Raw genomic sequence first — 24217 nt, 5'->3', positions numbered from 1 at the left:
TCCAAACCTGGGCTAAAGTTTGGGCATCTTGCCTTTGGAACCTTGGCCTGCCTTGCTGGGAGCTGCACCTTCTCAATTTAGTTTTGGTAGCAGATCTGTGTTTTGTACTTTGCAATATGCTGGAGGTTAGCAGTTAAGCTGAAGTGTTAGTTATGTGTCACTTTTACAGAGTGCTTTGGTATTGTCACGTGCTTGGTGGTTTTATATCAAACCATCCTGGCATCCTAGCTTAAAGCAGCAAAATAGAAGAAAAAAGAGCTGTCTTAAATTTCTGACATCCCTCATGTGCTTTTGTGCAAATTGAATTAGCTGAGAGCCTACATGCCATTTTTAACACTATGCTTTAATTTTCTTTTAGGCATTTGCAGCATTCTGTAATGTGCTGTCTGAATGTACTCTGTATTTGCATAAAAATGCACCTAGCTTAGCAGTCATAGCCAAGTCCTGACAGTCTGGACCAAATAATTGCCTGCTGTTCATCTACTGAAGAGACTCTATTCTCCAGAAAGTTTAGAAGACTTTACCATGGGCTTCTGAATGATCAATTATAGCAGAAGAGCCCCAAAATGCTTGGTTAGAGGGGTAGGGAAGTATCAAACTGAACAAGACCAGCACTTGGTGGTGGTGGGGTGCAAAAGAAAACACTTTTCCCTGTGAAAAGCAACAGAGAAATGAGATTATTAGTACCAAAGAGGGCTTTACTGCAGAGAAGCTGTAATTGTTCAGAGTGTTCTCTAGCAAAGGGGCCAGGACTGACAGCAGTATTTGTTGTGTACAGGTGTCTGTACACATTTCTGGTCAGTTCTAGCATTTGGCTCATGGCTGACCTTTTTTTGGCAAGGCTAGGGGTTTAGCTGTGCCAGTTTCTTTTCACTGCTCCAAAATCAGAGTCTTCCTCTTAAATATGTTATTTGTTAAATATGGTATTTCTTCTCAATATAATGAGAGGGGGATAGGTGGGAGGGAACTTTGCATGTCTCTCTTGTTTAGGCTACAAGGGCTGTGGGTTTCTGTACTGCTTTTATGATGGGCTTCTGCATTTCATCTTCCTCCTGAGAGCTGAAATAAGCTGCAAATACACCTGTCTAGGCTGCATGGGAAATGAACACTAGCACTTGACTGTTAGACTGAAATCTGACATCAGAGCAGCTCTTTCTGTCCTAACCCAACACCTGTGAATTTCAAATAGGAGCAATGTAATGAATTGTCTTTACAAGTCTTTTATCTTAGAAGTGTAGCTGACTTCAATGGGTTTTAATCCTATAATTCTGATAGTACAGAGTGTTTGGAAAAAAGCCCACAAACAGGAACCAACCTTACACAAAGTGTCAGTCATTTTCAGTTGACCTGAAAATTGAAAGAATTCAGTGTAGAGCTGACCCCTCTCACCTTTCAGTGGCAGTGTCCCCTACATTTCATTTCTAAAGCATGGGAATGTGATCTGTGGTTTTATTTTCCAGCTTCAGTGCATCTCTATGTAGCCAATTACTCAAGTGTGAAATCCCATATTAAATTATCTAAGCACTAACATCAACTCATAGATTTAAAAGTAGCTATACAAATATTTTTGTCTTGATCCTACTTTTTGAATAAAGGGACTATTCCTGTGGGTGGAAGTTGAGCAGACTTAGTTTTAACCTTTGAGGGCATGAAGCTGAAATTTTGGGAAGGAGAAGAGGAACCCACTTTAAAAACTCTACTTATACATTGTTTAAAAGGAAAAGCAGTATAGCATTTAAATATTCTAGAAACGTGAGGGCTTTGTAATACAAGCAGTCTCATTAGCAGTAATTGCACTCAATTTCAATTGTTCTGGAAAGAGGATCCACAGTAGCTATGCAGAGCCTGTTCATAAAAAGTTTTTGGATCAAGTTTTTACTAAGAAGATTTGCATTGTTCACATGATTTTGTATTAAATTGTTGATGATCAGTCTAGATATGGTAACTAGATATTGAGGAGATCCTGCAGTAAAACTGCTATCTTGAAGGAAACTATTTTACCACTGAATGCTGTTTTTGTAGTGAATTCTGTTTTGTCTTCATGGCCAAAAGACAGAAATCTGGGTGTGTGATTCTGTGAGTCACTCTTCAGATAGGGTATTTCCTTCTCTAATATTAATTTAATATTATGGATGAGATTTCTCAGTGACTATGATTAAGATTATGCATTCTCAAAAAAGATGGGGGAAATCCCTTGATTTCTCACAGACATGTGAAAGATTTTTGAGGAGGGTAGCTGCCTATATTAGAAAAATAACTTCCCTGAACTTCAGTAGGAATACTTCATTAATTAATTAATTCAGGAATCTTCTTTAATGTAAACCAGAAGCAGCTCAGTCATCATCTGAGGCAGATTATTATCCTAGTTCAGTAAATGGTTGACATAATCATGTTTCTTAATGATTTCATAGAAAATCCACAGCAAACCCAGGAACCACATCCTTTCCTTTAAAAATTCTTTTTGTAGCACTGCAGTTGGAGTGTGCTTGGTTTGGGTTTAGTGGGTTACCTTGAGCAGGGTTTATTTTGTATACAAAATACAACATCTTTTCAGCTGCAAATTGATGCTGGGATGCAGTAGCAGAGAATTACTTGTGCCTGAGCATTATTCTGCACTATTAACTTCCAGATTTCTGATTTATGGTTTCCTGGGATGAGACAGCTGGCTTGTGTGGTCAGACATGAGAGAGCCCTTAGGCCCTTTTGGAGGCTGAGGATCACTCTAATGGTTTTGAGAACCATTCTCTATGCCATTTCTGCTACAAATTATTGGAAAATTGTTCTTTATGTTGTAATAACAGAGGCAAAATGCTAAGAATAATTTATTCTCTGCTAATGGGCCAAGCTGGTCTGCTGCTAATATTACAACAGTAAAAACATTATGCTGTATGATATTATTGCATCTTCTGGTACCATTTTTACTCTTTGAATAACCTGTATTCCTTTTCCCTAGGAGAATTAATTGTTTAGTTGGCCTTACTGGGGAGATCCTTTATGAAACCAATTCCATGCTAGAAAATGTGAGCCATTAATGCATGGCCATTGAATTAATTTGAACACTCAAAAGAGCAGCAGTTCTTTCAGGTCTTAAGATATCCTCATTTGGGGTACCAGCCCCTTTTGCAAAGTCACTGTGGAGGCTGCCTTACAAATGTGTAGCTTTTCAAAAATTTGATTTTCACAGATCTCTTTAAGAAGTAAGATCTCTTTGAAATTGCTCAGGTGTATTATTTACATATACTTGGTGAATGAGCAGAGATTTCTTCCATAAAAATTATTTGATAGCTGTATTTTACTAAAACAGATTCTCTGAAATACTATAATTGGCAGCTTGGAAAACAATGCTTATCAAACTTACTCTTTTCTGCCCTTCTGTGCAAATCCTTTTCTTCTGAAAAGAATGTGTCTAAACTGTAGGCATGTGATGAGTATAGTGAGAAATTATAAAGTTATAAACCTAATGGGGAACCCAGTTCCCCCTAAAACACCCATTTTCTCCAGCTGTAACCTCAAATGACATAGTAAATTGCTACTTTCTTTAAAAATTGGAGGATAGCAAAATGACAGCAGGAATGATTTTTTTAAACACCTGTACCTTACTGTAATGGGCACTAATTTCTGATAGAAATGAAAAAAAACCCCATGATTTCAAATTAAGAGTCTTAATAAATTAAATCTTAGGTCAGACCTTGTAAGGTGTGAGATCTGTGTAGTGGAACAATTGGGTTTTTCCCCTAGGTGGTCATGCCTCACATACCCTTTATTCCATGTAATCTGTTTCAGTGATCTGACCCCTGCCTTGTTTTTTTAGGTCTGAGTGTTGCAAGGAATTTCCAGCTTGGATTATGGGGTGGAGCCTGTCTGGTGGCACTGGCAGACTGCAGTGGATCTGTGCTCCTCAGATAATAGGCCCTGGTGCCTATTATCCTATTAAATCAGCTGAAAAAAGCATTAGAGGAGTGCTTGTGTCCAGTTCCATTGGCCCTGCTGAGGGACTGTTCTCTTTTGAAAACCAGTTGAAGTAGACAAAGGATGTAATTTGATTTTACAAATTAAAGGTCTCTAGCCCAACGAGATAGGCCAAATACTTTGGCTTTAGGCTTCCCTCTTAATATAACTTTAACTTCAGTGATCTGGCCAACAGATAAGACTGCAAATGTTTAATTTACACTTGCATTTTGTCATGTTAGAGACCAACTTGCAATCCATGATGCAGTATGTGCTTTTGAATAATTTGAGAGTTAAATGATAAAAAAATTAATTCTAGGAGGAAAATCACTGCTGCTTTGCATGCTTCCTAAGAACTGCAAAGGATCCCAGTAGATCTGTGAATGTTAGCTGTCCAAAAACACATCCTAGAACATCCCACTACTTCTGTAAAGTATAAAAGACATTGAGAAAGGAATGACAGGCAGAAGTGAACTAAAGCACATAGGAAACAAGTCTTCAGGGGTGTGAATGTGGGGTGGTGTTTTCTGCTGTGGCTTAAAGGGAGTGTGAAATTGAAGAGGAAATTACAAGCCACAGGGCGTGTTGAAAATTGACTTTTCATTAAAATGAGATTGAGAATCTGGTTATGAAATAGAACCTGGCTAGAATGTAGTGGGTGCTTAGCATTTTTAAATTACTTCATACAGCTAATAATACATTCCATTTCATAATGGGCAAATTGCTTAAATGTCAAAGGTAATGGTTTTCCTGAGTTTTGAGAGCATAGTAAAGAATTGTTAGAAACAGAGCAAGGGAAAAAAAAAGCTGGCAGTGCTTATGTGAGCTCTATTATCTGGGAGCTTCATCAAAGAACAGCCACTTCAGTAAACTCACAGGAAGAGAAAGCTTAGACATGGAGCACTTCTCTTCTTCATCCCCAATTTTTCAATGTCAGAGCTGTAGGGTGGTAAAGTAAGAGAGGAGTGATGCTGTCTTTTTGTTTTGAAGAGCACAGAGTGTGCTTTTCATCATGACTTAAAGGGGCTGTTTGTGCAGCTTCACTACTAATATGTGAGATAAACATCTCACAGTCAGGAAAAAAAGCAGTGCAAGTAGTAACAGCTGGGTTTGGTGTTTAAACTTAACTGCAGATTAGGGTGAGGGGTGTGTTTGGGGTTTTTTCAATGGAAGTGTGTTCTTGAAAGAAAGCAAAACTCCAAAATGAGAAAAGATAACTGTAGGGTGCTGTAGATAGGAAGAAAGAGAAGAGACACATGGGAAATTGCTTTTTTTTAATAATCAGATTAAAAACAAAAGAGATGTATTTGATGTCTGAAATAAATGCAGTAGGAGTGAATCAGTGATTGCAATTCAGAATCATTCTTCAATCAGAAAAATCACTGAAGAGTTTTGTTACTATAGGTTTGGTTTTTTTAAGGCTGCCTATAAGTAAATATATCTCTGTATACCCTCTGTCTAGTCTCTTGAGAAAATTGTGCATTCTTTTCAAAATATGAACATGAAGGAAGGCCCTCCCTACAGGACCAGGATGTCAGAATTTTTTTGTAAGGTGGGGGCAGATGCTAATCCTGCAGATTTGTCTATTTGTGAAAATTAATCAAATTGCACTAAGGTGCAAACCAAAGCACAACTGCTGGTTTTAGTAGCTCTGTCTCTGAGCCCTTATTTGTTAGTGAAGTTACACTAGAGTAGATATTCAGGAATTAGATGGGGTAGGTATTTTGTATTCCAAACTATATTACTGGTAGCAAAGTTTATTTCCTGCAGTGCATTAATCCTCCATCACTTCTAGATCAATGTTTACTGTGAGTAGCAGAGAGGTTGTCCATATTCTCAGGCCTTGTGTTACTGCCCTTCTGCAATGCAGTTTGCTCATACATCTTCTATTCATGTATTTGTATGGATTGATTCCTTTCCTGATGCATCTGAAAATTAAAGGTATCATGCCTGTCAGTCTGATAGATTAAACAGAAATACATCTTCCACTTGCAGAGTTTTGTAATTGGTAATTACTTGTTTACATAGTTTTTCTAATTAAGAATGACTCTTAACACTGTTTAGCTGGGGAATGTTACTCTGCAGAGGGGATTTCTTCTGCACCCTTTTCCAGAGCTGCCTGCTCTGAGCTGCTCCCTCACCACCCCCAGGCTGGTGCAGCTGGGTTCCTTTCTTTTCAGACCTCCAGATAAATCCAGTCTTGTGTTTGCAGTTTCAGAAATAGCCTTTTCAAGACTTCAGTCTGATTTTTGCAGTTAGTCAGTGCAGGGATTCTCCAGGCTGCTGCCTCTGAGAGGAGAGATGTTGGCAGAGTGTCTTAGCTTGATATGCTTTGGTTAATTGTTTCTGAAGGCTGTTGCAGATTTTATTAAAGGCTTAGGGCAATGAGGCTGTAATGAGAATTTTCAAAAAGTTAAGAGAGTGAGGAGCAGTCTTGCATATTACTGCCCATTCATGCAGTGGCTCTCTGCCACTGCCCTGTCCCCAGTTCCTGCTGCCACTTAGCTCCTTATGAAAATTGCTGCCCTTCATTTCCTAATTATCATTTTTCCTGTAGACATGGCCACCCTTTTCTGTTGAAAATGGTAATGTGGCTCAGAATGTTGCTATTAAAAGTCAGCTTTCTCACTATCTGTTCAGTAAGTGCCTGTTCAGCTATTTTGGAGTGCAGGATATTGACTGGTAATTTGATTTACAGAACTCCAGCTTTGCTTTATTAGCAAGGCCAATATTCTCAATTACTGTGAAGTTTTTTTTTATTCTTAAATACTGAGAGCAAATTGAAAGTGTATCTAACTTGAAATATAGTGGCACCTCAAAGATGATGGGGATCAGGCAGCTGGTGGAATGCTGGGACAGGCATTCCAGAGAGGTGGTCAGTGCCCAGAGCTTGGGGTTTAAGTGCCCTTAAGAACATCCTTGAACCTTTTGTCAGCCCTGAAGTGGGACTGGCTGATTCAGGGTGGGTTCCTTCCAACTGAAATACTCTATTCTTAGGTTTCCTCAGAAGAGTCTGCAAAATAGTGGGGGTTTTTTGCTATTTTTTTTGGCAGCTGTGAGTAAATCCTGTTTTTCCCGTGATATATCTAGTGGAAACAACTTCTACATTTTCTAAATTTTCATGTCATGGTTCTGGAAGGTCTGTAAATAGTCCTTGTTGGAGGAGTTGGAGGCATTTAATTTAGAATAATCTTAAGGAACTTCTCAAATCCCAATTTATAGCAGACTTTGAAATTGAAACATATAACCAGGTGAATGTGAAAAATTACAGTTCTGAATGAAAATATGTAGAATCTCATCTTGCTGCCTTTTGAGAAAATGAGTTTTCCCATGGCCAGTGTACTCAATCTCTTCCTTTCAAGCTTTACTAATAGCAAGATAAAAGCTGTATTTTCACAGGGAATATTAAAACTCTGGATGAAGAGAGCAGAAATAGCTAATATATCAAGCCTTATCTGGTACAAATTGTACCAAAACAATATATTACAGAAATTGCATCTGCAATCGCATGCTTTAAAGAAAGGGTTTGGAATATCTGGCACAAGTGAAATACATGCAGCAGAGAAATGTGAATGTATTTTGTTACACCCACTGTTCTATACTGCTAGAGACCTAAATTGCACCCCACTGTGCTTGACAACTGGGGAGTTGATTATTTCACCCTGACAATCAAGATGTTAAAAAAAAGAAAGCAAATTGTCAGCACAAATACATTCAGTGATGATAAATTTTGTGTAGTCTGATTTTATTTTTTAAATTTTTATTTTCTTTATCTACTCCCCCATCATGTAACTGAATATTAGTCTTTTACAGTGAGTTCCCTTCAGTTAACAAACAAAAGCAATATTTCCAAATACATATATTTAGACTCTAGTTGTAATTTTGTACTGTGAAACAGATGCTGTGTATCCATTTTTTTTAAAAAACCCCAAACATTAAGACAACTAGAACTAGTATTAAGTCTCTAGATTAGTAAAATCATTTGCCTTGCATAATCATAAATGATTCATGTGTCTTGTAAAAGTCTGTTTAAATGGGTGAAGTGCTGTGTAATTTATGGATTAAGTTTTGCCCTTCAGTGTTTGTGGAGCTCATTAGAGGGAATTCTGGGGAGAAATTTGACTCATACTACAAATTCATCTTGTTCAAAGATAATACAGTGTTGACTTAAATTTCTGATTAGAGCATCAAATTTAAAGTTACTCTTCTAACAAAACAGGTGGAATTCCTCCTTGTCAAGGGTACAAGGTGTGCTTTGCTGCACGAATGTCCCAGCATAGCTGGTCAGACTGGGTGGTCTTTGTGTAGTCTTTAATGATGGAGGGAGACACTCATGGTATGGATTTTACCTTGGGTAGGAGCTGGATTTGTGATGGAGCCTCTCCTCTGTGTCAGCCTGTGAGGGTTATACCTGCCCCTTGAACAGTCAGAACAGGAATCCTGGCTGCCTTAGAAACTGGAGGATAAGCTGCTGTAAATCTTTATAGTTGTCTCTGTGTTTGTCTTTTAAGGACAAAATTACAGTATTGATGTCAGTTCCTTCTTAATGCTTTCCCACATCTCATCACTGCCTGTGGCAGTGTGTGTCATAGGAAAAGCAAGGAATGTGTGGTGGTGGGTGCTGGAGGCAGCACCTGCCCTCACTGGGGGTGGAATTTGGTGTGTGCCTGAGAGTGGTGAGCCAAGAAATGCAGATTCCTGCAGGGGAGATGCTTTTCCACTGAGAGACCCAGTAAGCACTGGCCAATATTGCTTTGCTTTCCTTTTTAAACAAATCCTTCTGCTTGCCAAGCTCCTAACTTCACTGGTGCCAAGACTTGGGAATTTTCAGATACCAAACCACTTGTGTGGATTTGACAAATACAGAATGCTGACTCCAAGTCCAGATGTGGTCAGCAGCTTTTCATATATATGATAATCACTGAGAAAATATTTTGCTTTGAGTCATAGCACATGCAAATAAAGAATATACCTTCTTTTCTTAGCAAAGTAGTTTTCTTTTCAAGGTCTTTGGTTCTGGGAAGTGCATGCATTCTAATTGATACATATTCCTTGTGCTCCATCCTTTGATGTTGCCTGGTGACAGTGCTGCCAGGAGCTACTAAACTTGCTGACACTGTTTACCTGGCTGCACCTGGGAGGCAAACTCTTTTTTTTTTTTGCCCTGTCTGCTTACAGCTTTTCATTCTGAGCTCTTAAAAATTATTTTTCATCTTGTTACTGAATAACTAGAGGGTGATGCCTTTTGTCAGTGGCAAAGCCATGAATTAATTATTTAATTTTCACAAAAAGCGTTCATACTGTCTCCTATTTCACTCTGTTTAAAAAAGAAAATTAATCCTGCATATCTTGTTGAAGGTTTTACTTAAGTACAAGAGAAAGAAGGTGCAGGCAGCTGTCCTGTGTGCTAAGACAGAGAAACCAAGATTCATTTGTTCTTTTTCACTCAGCCAAGGATAGCAGGAGATTTCAGGGAGTGGGAGGCATAGGCAGAGCTCTGTCTCTAGTGAATTCTTTTCATATTATAAGAGGTGCTGAGAGACATGAAAAATTGCTGTCAAAAAATGATGAAGTAAAAATGTCTTTTTTTTTTTTGGACTCTTTACAAGACACAATTAGGTTTACCTTCCTGCCATCCTGGATTGTGTGGAATTCTTTCAACCTGGGTGGGATAGTGCTCCAGTTCAAGTATGGTACAGACACAAGGGTTCAGTCTGCCTTGTGTGGCAATAAAGTTTTGGTTTTTTTCAGTATTATTTCAATTCTCTCATTTTTAACTGATCTTTTCTGGGAGTGAGAGAAATGGGGATGGTTCTTCTAAGCCTCTCAGACCCTGGGTGTTGCAGAAGTTGAGGCTCAGGAAACAGGAGGTGGGGTGTACTTATTTTAGATCCCCTGCACTCTGTCTCTTAATGCATCCATTCAAAATTCTGCTGTGCTCTAGAGTGGGAATGGTCTAAAATGAAATGATGAACCCCTGGTGCAAAAGTGGTTTGCTGCATACACTGTGCTCCTCAGGGAAATGGGGAGGTGCTTGTGTTTCACACCACAGTGAAGGCTGGGAATCCTCTAAGTCAACAAAGAGATTTAAAAGGGGAGTTTGATGCTTTGCAGAAATGCAGCACAGCATAACAAAGCTTTATTTCATAAAAGGTGTTGCTGATTTTCCTTGTGTCATCAGGGTGTGTCTGTAGAGATTTCCTAGCCCATAGCTGAGCTAACAAATCCATGCAGGATGCCACTGTGCCCTCCTCCTCAGCTTTCCTTTGTGCTGTGTGAAAGGCAGCCTGTTAGCTGGGGTCTGAATTTCTCCCCCTGCCCCTGTGTGTGTGTGTGTCTGCACGAGTGCAGCTGCTGCTGGCTGTGAGTGTGCTTTGGTCCCTCCTCCAGGGGAGCACAGGGCTGGGGCAGCTCTGGAGAAACAGGTTCTCCATGGTGGCTATTCCCTTACTCAGCAAAGTGCACTGGGAGAAATGAATATTCAAGCATGATACATTTATTAGCCTAGTAGTTTTGTAAATATAGTATTTTACCCTTAATTCACTAAATCTTGGTCTGGAAGCTCTGGTACCTAAATCTATATCTGCAATAGGTTCCTTGAAAGAAAAGGCAAAGTCTGGATGTTCAAACCTGAAAGCAAATTTGCTTACTGGTACCTACATTTTGGAATTGAAGACATAAAAATAAAAAAAAACCTGCTAATTTTGCAACAAAGTACATTACTTTTGTATGTTTAATTAAATTTTTGCAATGTGGTGTTTTGGTGTAATTAGTTTAGGCAGACAAAATACAGACTGGAATGCTATAATACTGTATGAAGAATATATTCCTACAATTCTAAAATAGTTTCTTAAGTGATTTGTTTTTTTTTTTTTTCTGCTTCCCTGTAGATTAAAGCAAAAAATTATGACAAAGTGGAAAAGGTGAGTCATATTAATATATGTAATATATCTCTATAGCAAGAACAAATAGCTTGTGATTGGGCTAAATCAGATTGAAAAAATGCTGTAGGTGTCATTGAATGTGAAACAGATTAAAAAAATCACTAAAGTTGACTTCTTGTTGCTGCCAAGCTCTAATCAGTGAATTGTGCAGGGGGATTTCTCTGTTTAATTCTCTCCAGTTCCCTTGCATAGCATGGAGATGCTTTAAGCAAAAGAATGAGTAGCTGAACTTATTCTTTCTTATAAATCCCAATCATAATTACAAGGATTATTTAAAATCATTTTGCATAGCTTTAAAAGTAGAAACCTGCTTTTTATATCTGGAATCCTGATCAGATCTTCTTGATGTATTAAACAGTTATTTCAGCGCTGCCTTATGAAGGTTTTACACATTGATTTATGGAAATGTTACCTTTCCTATGTACGAGAAACCAAGGGGAAGCTACCTAGTTACAAGTAAGTTGCCAGAGTTGCTCTGAATTGTTTTAGTTTTATGGTGAATCTCTTCTTGATTTTTGACCAGGGGATGGGGAGGAACCTGGGTGACAAATCTGGGCATTTTCTGTCAGAGTGTTGGGGGGGGTTCACATATAATCTGTATTTAGAACACATTAAAGTCTCTTTAATTGAGCTCCCTGAATTCCTCTGATAGGATGGGATAAGAGCTGGGGTTTCAATCCCAGTTCCCTGCAGGTGGGATTGGTGCTTCAGCCAGCCTGAAACACATTTCTTCCTTTTTGTCCTTGCCCTCACTGTCCTGATTAGAGTCCACAAAATTTAGCACTGGTTCCAGCTGACACCAGTAGCAGCAAAGAGTTCAGGAATTGGAGGAAGTTCTAGAATGCATAAAAAAATCATAAAATGTAGGGTGTCAGAATTTTGGGATATGTTAGTGTTCATCCCTTTTCAGTTATTACATTTTGCTTATTTATATTCCTGTGGGTTGAGTTTCAAAAAATAGCAGTGACTTCCAGTATCTATAAACTATTTTTTTCCCAGCCCACCATAATTTCTTTGCAAATAATTGGCAAAATAAGTGATGAATTAACAGAGAAAATAAGCAAGGGGTTTTAATTTATTTTTACAAGACTGTTTTGGAACAATTTTAGAAGTGTCAGTTCATTCAATGGTATTGAAGTGTGTTTGAGTAAAGGAAACTAGGAGAATAGCTGGGGAGAGAAAAAATAGTTTTCACTGAAACTTAACCAAGGAAATTCTGTGAACATTTTAAATTTGAGGAAAAATACTTTGAATCTGGGGGAAATGAGAAATCATGTGAAGTATTCTGGGCAGTTTCCACACAAGGTAGTTACTCCTAATTGTCCCAGCCTTTTGGGGTTCCTGGAGAATTACAGAAAGGTTTGGGGAACTATGAGGGGAAAAAATAAGAAACTGTGGGTGCATCTCTCAGCTCAGAAGATGTGGAGAGCAGTTGGTTTCTTCTCAACTTCATGGATTTATGGATTTCCATGTTTATGTATTTCCACTGACTTGGGGTGGGCCAGGAACTGTTAAAATACTGGATTGCCACCAATGGATTTAAAGAATTCTTGAATAAAACAAACAGCCAGAACAGAATCTAAATAATTTAAAGCTATCTGAATACCAATTTTTGCTCTCAGCTATTGAATGATATTTCTCATTCCTTGGTGTTTGGTTAGAATTTGCTGCACAAAAGAAGACTCTTAAATAAAGAACTTTGAAATACTAAACACTTGTTTTATGGTCTTTGTGGTTCTTTTCCTCAGAGAAAAAATGGCTCAGGCATATGATTTTGCTCTGGATAAGATTGGCATGGAAATCATGTCATACCAGGTATGTTTCCTTAATCAAAACACATTTTATTTCTACCTTTATGACAAGTACAGCTAACCATTGGTTTCACTATATGTAATATTTTTTTCTCACCTAGATCTGGGTGGATTACATCAATTTTTTGAAAGGCGTGTAAGTACCTCCAAATTCCCTTTTTGGAAGCTGATGTTGCTGCCAGTTGTGATCTGCCCTGGCTGATGTTGCTGTCTCTCCCCTGTTTAGAGAAGCAGTGGGATCCTATGCAGAGAACCAGAGGATCACAGCTGTCCGTAGGGTTTACCAGCGAGGCTGTGTCAACCCCATGATAAACATAGAGCAGCTCTGGAGGGATTATAACAAATATGAAGAGGTAACCAGCAATGGGGCTCTTTGTGGCATTCAGAAAGGGTTATCTTGTGGTCTAATGTGGTGCCCCAGGTGCATCCACTAAACAAGGGTGTGTAAAAGCAGTAGAAACACATTTTTGTGTGCAGTGTGTACCAGCTCCTGTGGCAAAACTCTACAGGTATCCAAGTGATTTTTAAATTTCTTTCAAAGACTCTCCATGAGGTACATTTGATTGTCCCGTTTCCCAGCTGGCCCAGGGGAATTGCTGGTGAGTGAGTGAGCATCTTTCACTTGGAGTCAAATGGGGTCAGATGGCATTAGCTGGGATGGTTTGGATGCTGGGATGGTTTGGACTTCCTGCACAGCATTAAGTTACATGGTGTCAGTGCTTAAAAATGCTCCTCACCATCCTTCACCTGAAACATCTCCAGCACCCCTTCAGCTGAGTCTGCTCCCACACTCGGCTCAGCTCACTGCCCTTTCAGGCCAGTTTGTAGCTGCACCTTTAAAGTGTGTTGTTAAACACATCTGGTGACCAGCCAGCCCTGGTGTGAATGCAGGGCTGGTGTAGATTCCTCGTGCTCAGCACTGCCAGGCAGGGATGCTCATACACCCTGGTCCTGCTGCATGGCCACTGTGGGTCACTGAGCCCTGAGCAGGAAAGAAGGGCCAGTTTCTCTTTGCTTGTTGCTAATTATGCAAGTTGTGAGCTTGGTGCCCTCAATAATAATCCATGGTGCTTAGCTGGTGGGGAACTGTGGGTGGGAAAACCTCTGGGGGGGAGCACTCCAGGCATCCCCAGCCATGAGTGTACCATGACAGCTGATTGCCCCACAGGTGTCTGGGGATACCACACCTTCCCCAGTGTAGGAAAATCTCCAACACCACTGCCCCATAAAGCACCCCTTCCCCTCCCACACAGCAAGCCAAGGCTTTCACTGCTGGTTCCTCCTGCTTCCATTATAAATATACACTTGGAGAGGCTGCCAAAGCAATGGTCAGACCTGCCCAGTTTGCAGCTTTGGCTGAGCACCTGGAAGTCCAGGCAGTCCCTTGGGCTGTTCCCAGCTGCTGGAAGCTGAGGGCCAGCTCAACACAGGGATCTGCCTGTGCTGTTCCCTACACTGACCTCAAGGGAAAGAGCTGCTGCTCATGGGTGTCCTGGCACAGGGAAATGCTCCTTCCCAGAAGGGCTCTTTGGGGGGAGGTGGTTCCCCATGCCAGCTCCCAACAACACAGAGCTCATGCAGCTCTCAGTATGGGAAGTTAATGGCCATTTGCTGTCATTTGAGCTTTCCTGTAGCTCAGCTGTAGCCCCCAGGCAATACCAGCCTGTCAGTCACCAGTCTTTCATTAACTAAATGATCAAAAGTGGGAGAGCTCTTAGGGAGACATGACTCAGGGACAAAGTGACAATCCAGCTGCCAAACCTGTGTGGCTGCTGAGCTGGGAGTGCATCCCAGGAGAATCCTGCTGCATCCTCAGGCTGGCCTGGGTGAGCTGGGGCTGTGCTGGGTTGGTGTGCCACATGGCCCAGTCTGCTCTCCAGACAGTGCCTTTGCTCCTGTACTGCAGGCAAAGGAAACAAAGCTTCCTTTGCTTCCCAGCTCAGGTGCCACTTTGGACTGGAACTAAAAGCTGTGCACATCTTCTGCAGAGTCTTGGAGCCATGGCAGCATAATCCCCCCAGACCAGGCATCAGCCCAAGGGTGGCTGCTTTTCCTGCCCAAGAGCAGTTCTTTGAGGCTTTGTGATCCCCAGGACCCTGTGCCAGGGCAGGCTGCCCCCACAGCACGCGTGTGCAGTGCTGTAGGATGTCACACAGAGCTGGCACATCCCAGTTCCCAGCTGACAAAGGCACACCTGTGGCAGAGTGTGTTGCATAGAGCCTCTGCTAAGAGCTGTCAGTAACTTCAGGAACAGAGGAGAGGGCAGAGCTTTGAGCCTGGAGGTCAGTCTCTGGTAGTCCTTGTGCAAAAAAAATCAAATTGCTCATGTGCTCTCAGTCAGGGAGCTGTCACTGGCCATCATTTAAATTGTAAATCACAAATACATTCTTCCTACTTTCACTCACAGCAGTTCATGTGAAGTTCATTGTATTTTTCAAAGTGATTAAAAATAAGCTGAGGTGCTTAGGTCACTTGAATTTAGTAGTGAATTTATCTTCTGATACAAGTTTTTGCCCACGTATTTATTGGAGCAGAAATATTTTTGGATTGGTATTTTAATCTAACTTTGTCCTTGCTACTTTTACATCCCCTTTCAAGCTCTTTCCTGTATAAAATAAGATTCAGTATGCCCAAAGTGAAATTGCACATTCCCAATTCCTTTTTTCACCCTCCTCCAGGGCATCAATATTCACTTAGCCAAGAAGATGATCGAGGACAGGAGTAGAGATTATATGAACGCACGACGCGTGGCAAAGGTACAACCCTCTGTTGGCTTCTCTTTGTTCTATTTAATTCTACAAACCACCAATCAACTTGGCTCTGACTTCAAATCAAGTCAGACTAGTGAGGATTGTTTTCCAAAGCATGACCTGAAGTAAGCCTGGGCTGTGTTGGAATGGTTTTTGTTTCAGGAATACGAGACGGTGATGAAGGGGCTGGACCGCAACGCTCCCTCCGTGCCCCCCCAGAACACCCCCCAGGAGGCTCAGCAGGTGGACATGTGGAAGAAGTACATCCAGTGGGAAAAGAGCAACCCTCTACGAACAGAGGATCAAACCCTCATAACAAAAAGAGGTAGTTACATCAGATGCCATGCTAAGGCACAAAGAATTGTATTTCTCAACTCCAGCTTAAGTCGTGATTTGGTGTTCAGGGATTGTGCTGGAGTAGAAGTTGATCGAGTTTCTTGAGTTCTGTGGGTTTTGTTTAATAAAGAAAACAATCTAGATTTTGATAAAGCCACTGAACCTCCAGTGCAGGTCAGGAAACATTAGATTGCAGCCTGATTTTGTGGCTGGTTTTGAGTGAGCTGTGCTTGTTCCTCTGTGGACAAGGCAAGTTGAAGCTGCTGGTTATGGTTCATAAAGTTCCTGGCAATATAAAAGAACTGCAGTAGTGACCATTGTATTCAAAGCCAATTAGTGTTGGCATTGTCTGATTTATTTGATGAATTCTGCATTCATCAGATTTGGTTTGGTACAATGGTGGTGCTATTTCCAAGGAGTGATTCCCACATGTTTTGCCCACAGTGATGTTTGCCTATGAGCAGTGTCTCCTGGTGCTGGGCCATCACCCAGACATCTGGTATGAAGCAGCTCAGTACCTGGAGCAGTCCAGCAAGCTGCTGGCTGAGAAAGGGGTAAGCAGTTTACCACTGGCTTTCTCTTATTTCCCTGCTTTGACATGGTGTGCTGTCAGTTTTTCCTCAGAATCGAGGAGGGGGGTGTGAAAAATAGGTGTGACATATTCAGAATTTTCAAGAGGGGGAATTCAAAATTTTAAGAAATAAAAATGTCTGCATTTTAGATAAGAATTGGGAAAAATTGTTTCAATCTCGGCCAGTTTTAGGCTTGGGGGATTTTTTGGGTCTGGTTTTGTGATTTCTTAAGTACTGGGGAGATAATTTTCTGTTTATTAGGGCACTAAATGGAAATTCACTGGGGCTTGTACACACAGAAGATATCCCATAAATTTGCCTTCATTGTCACAGATGCTGACCAATTGTATTATTATGCTTATTTTAAACAGGACATGAACAATGCTAAACTTTTCAGTGATGAGGCTGCTAATATTTATGAAAGAGCAATCAGCACTTTATTAAAGAAGAATATGCTTCTTTATTTTGCATATGCAGATTATGAAGAGGTGAGCAAAAACAGTGATCTACTGACATTAAAATCCAAATACATCTCCTGTTCATAATGTCATTTATTTGAAATACACTGAGCACACAAAATTCTGTGGAATTAATTTACTCATTCCTCATAATATCATTTATTTGAAACACTGAGTACACAAAATTCTGTGGAATTAATTTACTCATTCTTCTAGCCTTATTCTCATTCAGTGTTTCTGAGATGGAGCTGACAAAATGGAGAGGAAAAGCCCATAGTATGAGCTACAAAAATCTTGAAAATCAACTATTTTTCCATTTCAATATTGGCTATATTTCTGAAATTATCATGAGAGTGAAATGCTTGCAGATTTTAAAATGGGCATAAAGGGCACCTTTCCTGTCTGATTCTTGGGGAGTTGATGTTTGTGTGTGCATGGCTGTGACAGAAGATGGGAGCCACCTTTGCTGCCTGTGGAGTCCTCTGTGCAGTATATTTTGCCCATTTATTTTATCATGAGAGAATCTTTGCAGGAAAAACTTCAGGATAACAGGGGAGGAAAAAAGCCTTTGCCTTTAAAAGAAAAATCCTTCCTTGGTTTTCAGTGCAGCCTCCTGTGTGCTGTCCTGGTTTTTCAAGTTGCACAATACAGCTGGCAGGGCACAGAAGGGACTATTGGAAATGTGTAGGTGGGGGGGTTAAGAAGGAGGTTTTCCCACCTGTCTGCACATTACTTTAGACAGAGGTAAATACAATAGCACAGGTACATATAGTCTTTTAATGCCAAACATCTCCAGTGGCAGTTCTGCTGCAGTATTAGTACATTAAAAAAAGGCTTCAGAAACTCCTGAAAAGTGTGTGGGTACCCATTGATGGGAAATAAAAAATGTCTGCACAAGAGAGAGTAGGTATGTGAGCAAAGGCACTGACACACACAGGGTTCAGCCAGGGAAAAACAGAACCAGGAGAGTTGTATCTTTGTCTTCAGCTGAGCTTTGCACTCTGAGCTGTGTGTGTTTGCCTTCGCTCAGAGCCGCATGAAGTACGAGAAGGTGCACAGCATCTACAACCGGCTGCTGGCCATCGAGGACATCGACCCCACACTGGTAAGGACAGCCTCAGTGCCTCCTGCTGGGCCTGTCACCACAGACTGGGCAGCTGGAGTGCCACAACTGCAGCCTTTAACCCGCTGAAATGCGCTGAGTCCTCTGCACTTTCCTCCTCTGGCTCTTTTACAACAAGGAGTGAAGATAAAAGATATGAAATGTTCCATAACCATCCTGTGGCCATGTAGTTTGTAGATAAGTCTGTAATGCACCAGTGCTGAACAAGTGGTGTCAGAAGTCGCCTGCCCTCAAAAAGTTGTCTAGTTTATTATAAACAACAAAGCATAAGGAGGCAAAAGAGGGTGTGAAGTCTAAACAAGAAATCAGTGTCAGAGGAGAGGTATCCATTTACTGACACTTGCCAGTCTTTAGAGACACATCCTAATGCTTCCCAAAGGCACATTTTGTGGGAAACCATGGACCAGTTCCTCCTGCTTGAGGAATGCTGCTATTTGTGATCTAATTCAGAGTGAAGGAAAGTTGAATCCCAAAGAAATGCAAATCACAAATTGGCTGCTGAATTAACTAGTGAATTCATTATTTCCTTGATCAGGTATAAATACTTGCAGGCAGGATGATTTGTATCTTGAATTGTGTCATGTACAGTAAAATGCTTCATCAGGCCTTTTGGCTGTTCCTTGCTTTTATGGGCACCTTAACTTTATTGGAAAGTTACCATTTTTACAGCAAGCCTTGAGTTCTCTGAAAGCACCAGTTAGGTGAGGGACTTTCATCTCCTTACCTCCCCTTCCTTGAAAAAAATCTGTGTGTTAACTACTGTCTTTTCATGGGATCAGCCTTAGGTGTATTCCATTTTTTTTTAATTTAAAAAATACATCTACAAAACGGTTTGCCTGGGTATTTAAAGCAGAACAACACAGAGGCACAGGACAGCCTTGTTTCCATCACAATTGTGAATCAAGATCATTTCAGATAATGACATCCTGGTGTTCTCTGTTAGCTCTGATGCTATTTGACCATTGCTGTGCCCCTCAGGTTTATATCCAGTACATGAAATTTGCCAGGAGAGCAGAAGGCATTAAGTCGGGAAGGACGATATTTAAGAAAGCCAGAGAGGATGCCCGGACCCGCCACCATGTCTATGTCACTGCAGCTTTAATGGAGTATTATTGCAGCAAGGTAATCACAGCTGCTCACCCTCACCCCAAACAAGTGGCAGGAGGCTGCACAGCTCACTGAAGCTAATAACATTTTTTTTGTTTTGTTTTTTTTTTTCCCCCCCAATGTTTGCAGGATAAATCTGTGGCCTTTAAGATTTTTGAGCTAGGGCTGAAAAAATATGGGGACATTCCAGAATATGTACTGGCATATATCGACTACCTTTCCCACCTTAATGGTAAGCTTTAAGCTTTGAGAGGTCTAATGAAGCATTACTCTGTGAGTTTAGGTCCAGGCCAAGTTCTTGGTGTTTAAATTCTTCTTGAAGAGCAATGAAACCTCTTCATGAAGCTGAACACAAAACCTGCTGGTTTGTCCAGTAGTACAGTGACATTAAATCTGGATTCTGCTGAAGGGTGGAGAGTGAACTTTCCAAATTGGAACTCCCTGGCAGTGCAGGAGTTTTACAGCATTTGCTGTGAACAGTGGGAAGTACACTGAGGAACCTGAATCCTGAGGAAAAAGATGTAAAGTCAGCATGAGAGGAGTGAGGGATTAGCTGGTCCTGACTGGGATGAATTTAAATTCACTCTCCCCTAGTAGATGAGATGGGCAAGACAGGAAATCAGCACTGGGCATATCAGTCATGTGGGAGGCTGCTGGGGAGCTGCAGTGGAGAGGGCACAGGGGCTGGGGAGACCTGGGCAGCAGCTGGAGGGGGTGGAAGGGCTCAGGGTGGCATTCCCTGAATGGCTTCTTCAAAAGGAAACCCAGGCTGCTGTGTGGATTCTGCAGCACAGGCACCATGCATCTCCTGGCAGACTGCAGTTCCTGGGCTTGTCAGGCACTGGGAGTTGGAAGATTTTGAGGGTTTTTTCTCCTGTGAGGTGTAAACTGAGGGATTTTATCCAAGTTAAAGTAGATTTAATTTTGCACTAAGTGCTTGTGGGTCTATGTGAATATTAAGAGTACCTTTCTGTAGGTTGCCTTTAGAAAGTATTATCTTAAAACTCACTAGTGTATTGCTCTATTTTAATAACCCAGCAGAACTCCTGAAGCCCAGGAGAACTAATTTCTGAGCTGTGAGTGTAAGAGGTGGTGCAATGCACAGGGCAGGAGTTTGCAGTTTTGGGAACAAACCCACCACCCTCTCCATCCCCCAGCTGCCAGTGTGCAGACTGACTGCTGCTGGGAGCCAGGTCTAATAATTTTGGGAGGAATTCTGAGGAAGCAAATTAATATTGCCCTGATTTAAAAGGGAAATAATGAATCAAAAGGCCAAATTTAAATTTACCAACATATGATATTGAGATAATTAAAGAAAATGGATAAAACCCCCAGAAATCCTGAAGAGATGCCAAGCAACAGCTGTGCTGTTATAAAAGAACCTGTATTAGGATCAGTTTGTTGCTATCAGTAAAAACAGACTCCCAAAGAACAAATTCACATTGGAATTTAACATCAGTGAAGTTTTATGTGAGATCTCTTTTTATACTTACTGAAATTCAAATCTATCAAAGTCAGCCTTATACTTAATTCAATGTACACATCTCTTTGAATGGATTTTTTTAACTTGTCTTTAATGTATTTTACTCAGTGTGATTTTTTTTCTTTGTGTTTTTGAAGAGGACAACAATACAAGAGTTTTGTTTGAACGTGTTTTAACTTCAGGGAGCCTTCCACCTGAGAAATCTGGGTATGTCTGCAAAAGCAGTTTCACTGCACTGCAAAAGATACATAACCACTTTCAACCATAAATATGCCAAAGAAATTAGAAACATGAACAGCAGGACAAAATTAGGTGCAGGTATTCCTTCCCCTCTTCATGCTGTCCAAAATACCAACAACTGGGACAGATTTGGGAAAGTCTCTATCCCACTTCTAGTGAAATTCATTTATTTATTGACTTTAAAACCTCACTGATACAGGATTGTTGGGGATAGAATGCAAAATCCTCTTGTACAGAAAGGATTCAGAGGTCTGAGTTGAGAAGGTGAGTCAGGAATTTGTTCAGGAGGGTGCTGAGCATCTCCCAGCCATGAAAATAAAATAGGGAAAGAACCAGAAAGGATTTGGATTAACCACTCATTGCTATATTTTCATTGCTACTTTTAAAGTTTCTTTCTCAAAAAAAAGCAAAAAAAAAAGCTCACCAAAGCCTTGCAGTCACCATTATTATTCTGGTAGACAAAAGCATCAAAACTGAGGAATCAAATATGGCACTGCTGTGCACATCCATTCTGCACTTCAGTTCTGATCTTTTGTGAGAAATACTTTCATGCCCAATTTGAAAGTGAGAAAACACAAGAACTTAAAAGCTTAAGTTCTTGAAAGGTGAACTCCAAAGCTAAAATGAAAGTTGAATCAAGCCCAGCAATATGGTCAGATGTTGCTGAAGTTATATGTGAGATTTTCCATGGAGAAATCAGCAGTAACTATATATATTTGGGGCTGTAGAAAATTCTGTTGTGTTCTTGCCAGCTAGAATATCTAGTATGATCTAGAGGAACTAGTTCATAATGCATGGTAAAAATTCCTTCCCAGATCAGCATCAGAGTGAAGCTCTGTGTGCTGGCTGAGCAGAGTGTTTGACAAAAGCTCACCTCAAATGCTGAAGTCCTTGACACCAGAAATCCTTTCCTTTCTGTAAGGAATTCCTTTGCAGTCCACCAGACTGAAAGCTTTTATAGAAATGGAGGGTAATGCCTATTTTAAGTAAATAACAGAAATGGCCATGCACTCCCAGGTGGCCTCCTTTGGGTCTGACCCCTTGGGTGTTTTTAATTGGGTTGTGCTCAGCAATCCTTCCTCCTTCAGTAACTCTCAGTGTCCCTGTTCTGTTCCAGGGAAATCTGGGCTCGGTTTTTAGCCTTTGAAAGTAACATTGGGGATCTGGCCAGCATCCTCAAAGTGGAAAAAAGGAGGTTTACAGCATTCAAGGAAGAATATGAGGGCAAGGAAACAGCTCTGCTGGTGGACAGGTACAAGTTCATGGATCTGTACCCTTGCTCTGCCAGTGAGCTGAAGGCCCTTGGGTATAAGGTAAGAACAGTTCACTGTTGTTCTTTTCAGTCCTAGGAATCTTGAGCAATCCCTTGTTTAGGACTTGCCTTACAGTCCTTCCCCTTGCTAGAAAAGCAGGTGAAACAGGACCATCAGTAACAGCTGCAGCTTTGGGTGTTCCTGGTGACCTCTCATCTTCCCATGGAAAGGTTAATGCCATCACCATGCAGCTACAGGCTTCCACTTCACACCTGAGCTCCTTCAAAAACCAAAATTCTTTGGGAGATGTGTAGGATCAGGTCATCTGTGTGGGATATGGCTGCCTGTCCTTCTGCTCTGAGGTGACAAAGCTCCCCTGACTTCACAGGGAACCACATCAAACCCCACGTGCTGCATTCCCAGTGTTTGCTGTGAATGGCTGAGGAAAGCTCTTGGCAGGGATCAGTGGCTGCCTTTTTTTCCAGTTGTTTCTTAGGGCTAAAGTGCTTTGGTGCTGCCATGTGGAGTTCAAAGTCTGGGCCAGACTCCTGTGTCTGGTGGTCTCCTGTTTTGTTTCTAGCCACTTGCATTTTTACTGTTTCTGTCATTTAACACTTTGGGGAATCATTAGAACAGAACAGGATGTTGGTTTACATTTATTTTAAACCTGCCAGAGAAGCAGAAACAGCTGATTGCCATTTGTATGGACAGGAAGAAAGCCTTCAATCCATGCCTCTAAAACAGTGCCTCAGCTTCCTCTTACTTCTTACACAGAAACATAATTAATGAAAAATACAGATGCCAAAATTAACAAAGCAGCTGAATTGTTGGCCATCACAGAGCTGAAAAATAATCTGATAGGTAGAAATCAGATTCACATTGAGCCACTGAATACTTGTCTTTGAATGCAGTGAGGGCAAAGTTATTTTGAAGTTAGATGTGACTTCCAAGCAAGTACATTTTGCTAAGTGCATGCAGAGCAGTGTGTACCTAAGGTGGTGCAGCCCTGGGGCTGATTCCTGCTGCTTGGAACATGCCAAAACATAATCCTGTTTGAACTGATGCTTTGCATGCCTGCTGACTGCCTTATGCTTTACTTCTTTTCCAGATAAAGCAATCCAGGGAATGAAATGAGGGAGAAATGATAGTTGTGAAGGCCTAGTGGTCTGCACCTGTTCCCCTAAATCCTCTTAACCTAAAAAAAGGAGCTGGGTGAAAATGACAAACACGATCCCATTCAGTAACAGAAACCAGTGTTTCCATTCCCAGCTGGGACACTGCAGGATTAAAATGTGCAAGTTTTGCCCAGATGGTCTTGTAAGAGGAGGTCTGAATGATAATGAAGACAAAGTGAGAATAAGAGACTGGTGCAGAGTGAGGTTTTGTTCTGTAACTGGTGTGATCCTGCCAAGTTCAGCTCTCTGTAATTGGCTTTCACAGGATGTCTCCCGTGCCAAGCTAGCAGCAATAATTCCAGACCCTGTGGTTGCACCCTCCATCGTGCCTGTCCTCAAGGATGAAGTGGACAGGAAACCTGAATATCCCAAACCAGACACTCAGCAGATGATTCCATTTCAGCCAAGGCACTTAGCACGTAAGTCAGGCTGGGGGAGGTGCTTGTGTTCCACCTGTGGCCAGTTAGGAGCCTGGCTGTTCAGCCTAATCAGAGGCTTTCCCACTCCTCAGCCATCTAAACCTGTACTTAACTCCTAGGCTGTCATTTCACTGGGCTGCTAAAGGCATGTGTGTTTTAATTAATGCCAAGGTCACCTGGAAATAAGGACAAGGAGTTTGGGGTCTGGTAAATGGTAATAAGTTGTTACACACACTGCTCACAGAGCAGATGGCTGAGTGAACAATATGGAATTAGCAGAGGCAAAGGGACAGGGCACTAATTACTTGTATCAAATAACAATGCAGTGAAAAGCAGCTCTGGTTCAGCTGCCTTGCACTGGCTTCACCCAGCTTTTCTCCCCACAGCTCCAGGTTTACATCCTGTCCCAGGTGGGGTATTTCCTGTTCCACCAGCAGCTGTAGTTCTCATGAAGCTCCTGCCACCTCCTATTTGTTTTCAGGTTTGTTTTAAAGAACTCTGAACATTTCAGAAAGCTGTGGGAGACATTCTGTCATGACAGAACCACAGTGTGTATCACTCTATTGAATATAACCTTCTAAACTTTGTTTTTTTTCTT

General features: G+C 41.1%; 1 protein-coding gene across 1 annotated transcript in view; it reads left to right on the top strand.

The window, feature by feature from the left end:
• CSTF3 (cleavage stimulation factor subunit 3) overlaps nucleotides 1-24217 on the top strand; it is a 43428-nt gene that overhangs the window by 17534 nt on the left and 1677 nt on the right. Inside the window, exons 4-19 of the mRNA XM_079310146.1 lie at nucleotides 10839-10871; nucleotides 11251-11348; nucleotides 12641-12707; nucleotides 12805-12839; nucleotides 12930-13056; nucleotides 15382-15459; nucleotides 15616-15778; nucleotides 16234-16343; nucleotides 16733-16849; nucleotides 17850-17924; nucleotides 18921-19064; nucleotides 19179-19281; nucleotides 20670-20739; nucleotides 21890-22085; nucleotides 23466-23619; nucleotides 24006-24100. Coding sequence (XP_079166272.1) covers nucleotides 10839-10871; nucleotides 11251-11348; nucleotides 12641-12707; nucleotides 12805-12839; nucleotides 12930-13056; nucleotides 15382-15459; nucleotides 15616-15778; nucleotides 16234-16343; nucleotides 16733-16849; nucleotides 17850-17924; nucleotides 18921-19064; nucleotides 19179-19281; nucleotides 20670-20739; nucleotides 21890-22085; nucleotides 23466-23619; nucleotides 24006-24100 — 1665 coding nt within the window. The remainder of the gene's footprint in view (nucleotides 1-10838; nucleotides 10872-11250; nucleotides 11349-12640; nucleotides 12708-12804; nucleotides 12840-12929; nucleotides 13057-15381; nucleotides 15460-15615; nucleotides 15779-16233; nucleotides 16344-16732; nucleotides 16850-17849; nucleotides 17925-18920; nucleotides 19065-19178; nucleotides 19282-20669; nucleotides 20740-21889; nucleotides 22086-23465; nucleotides 23620-24005; nucleotides 24101-24217) is intronic.

Source organism: Erithacus rubecula (genome assembly GCF_903797595.1).
Source record: "Erithacus rubecula genome assembly, chromosome: 6".
Taxonomy (NCBI): Eukaryota; Metazoa; Chordata; class Aves; order Passeriformes; family Muscicapidae; genus Erithacus; species Erithacus rubecula.
The sequence above is the reverse complement of the archived record's forward strand: the minus strand, read 5'-3'. Positions and strand labels throughout refer to the sequence as shown.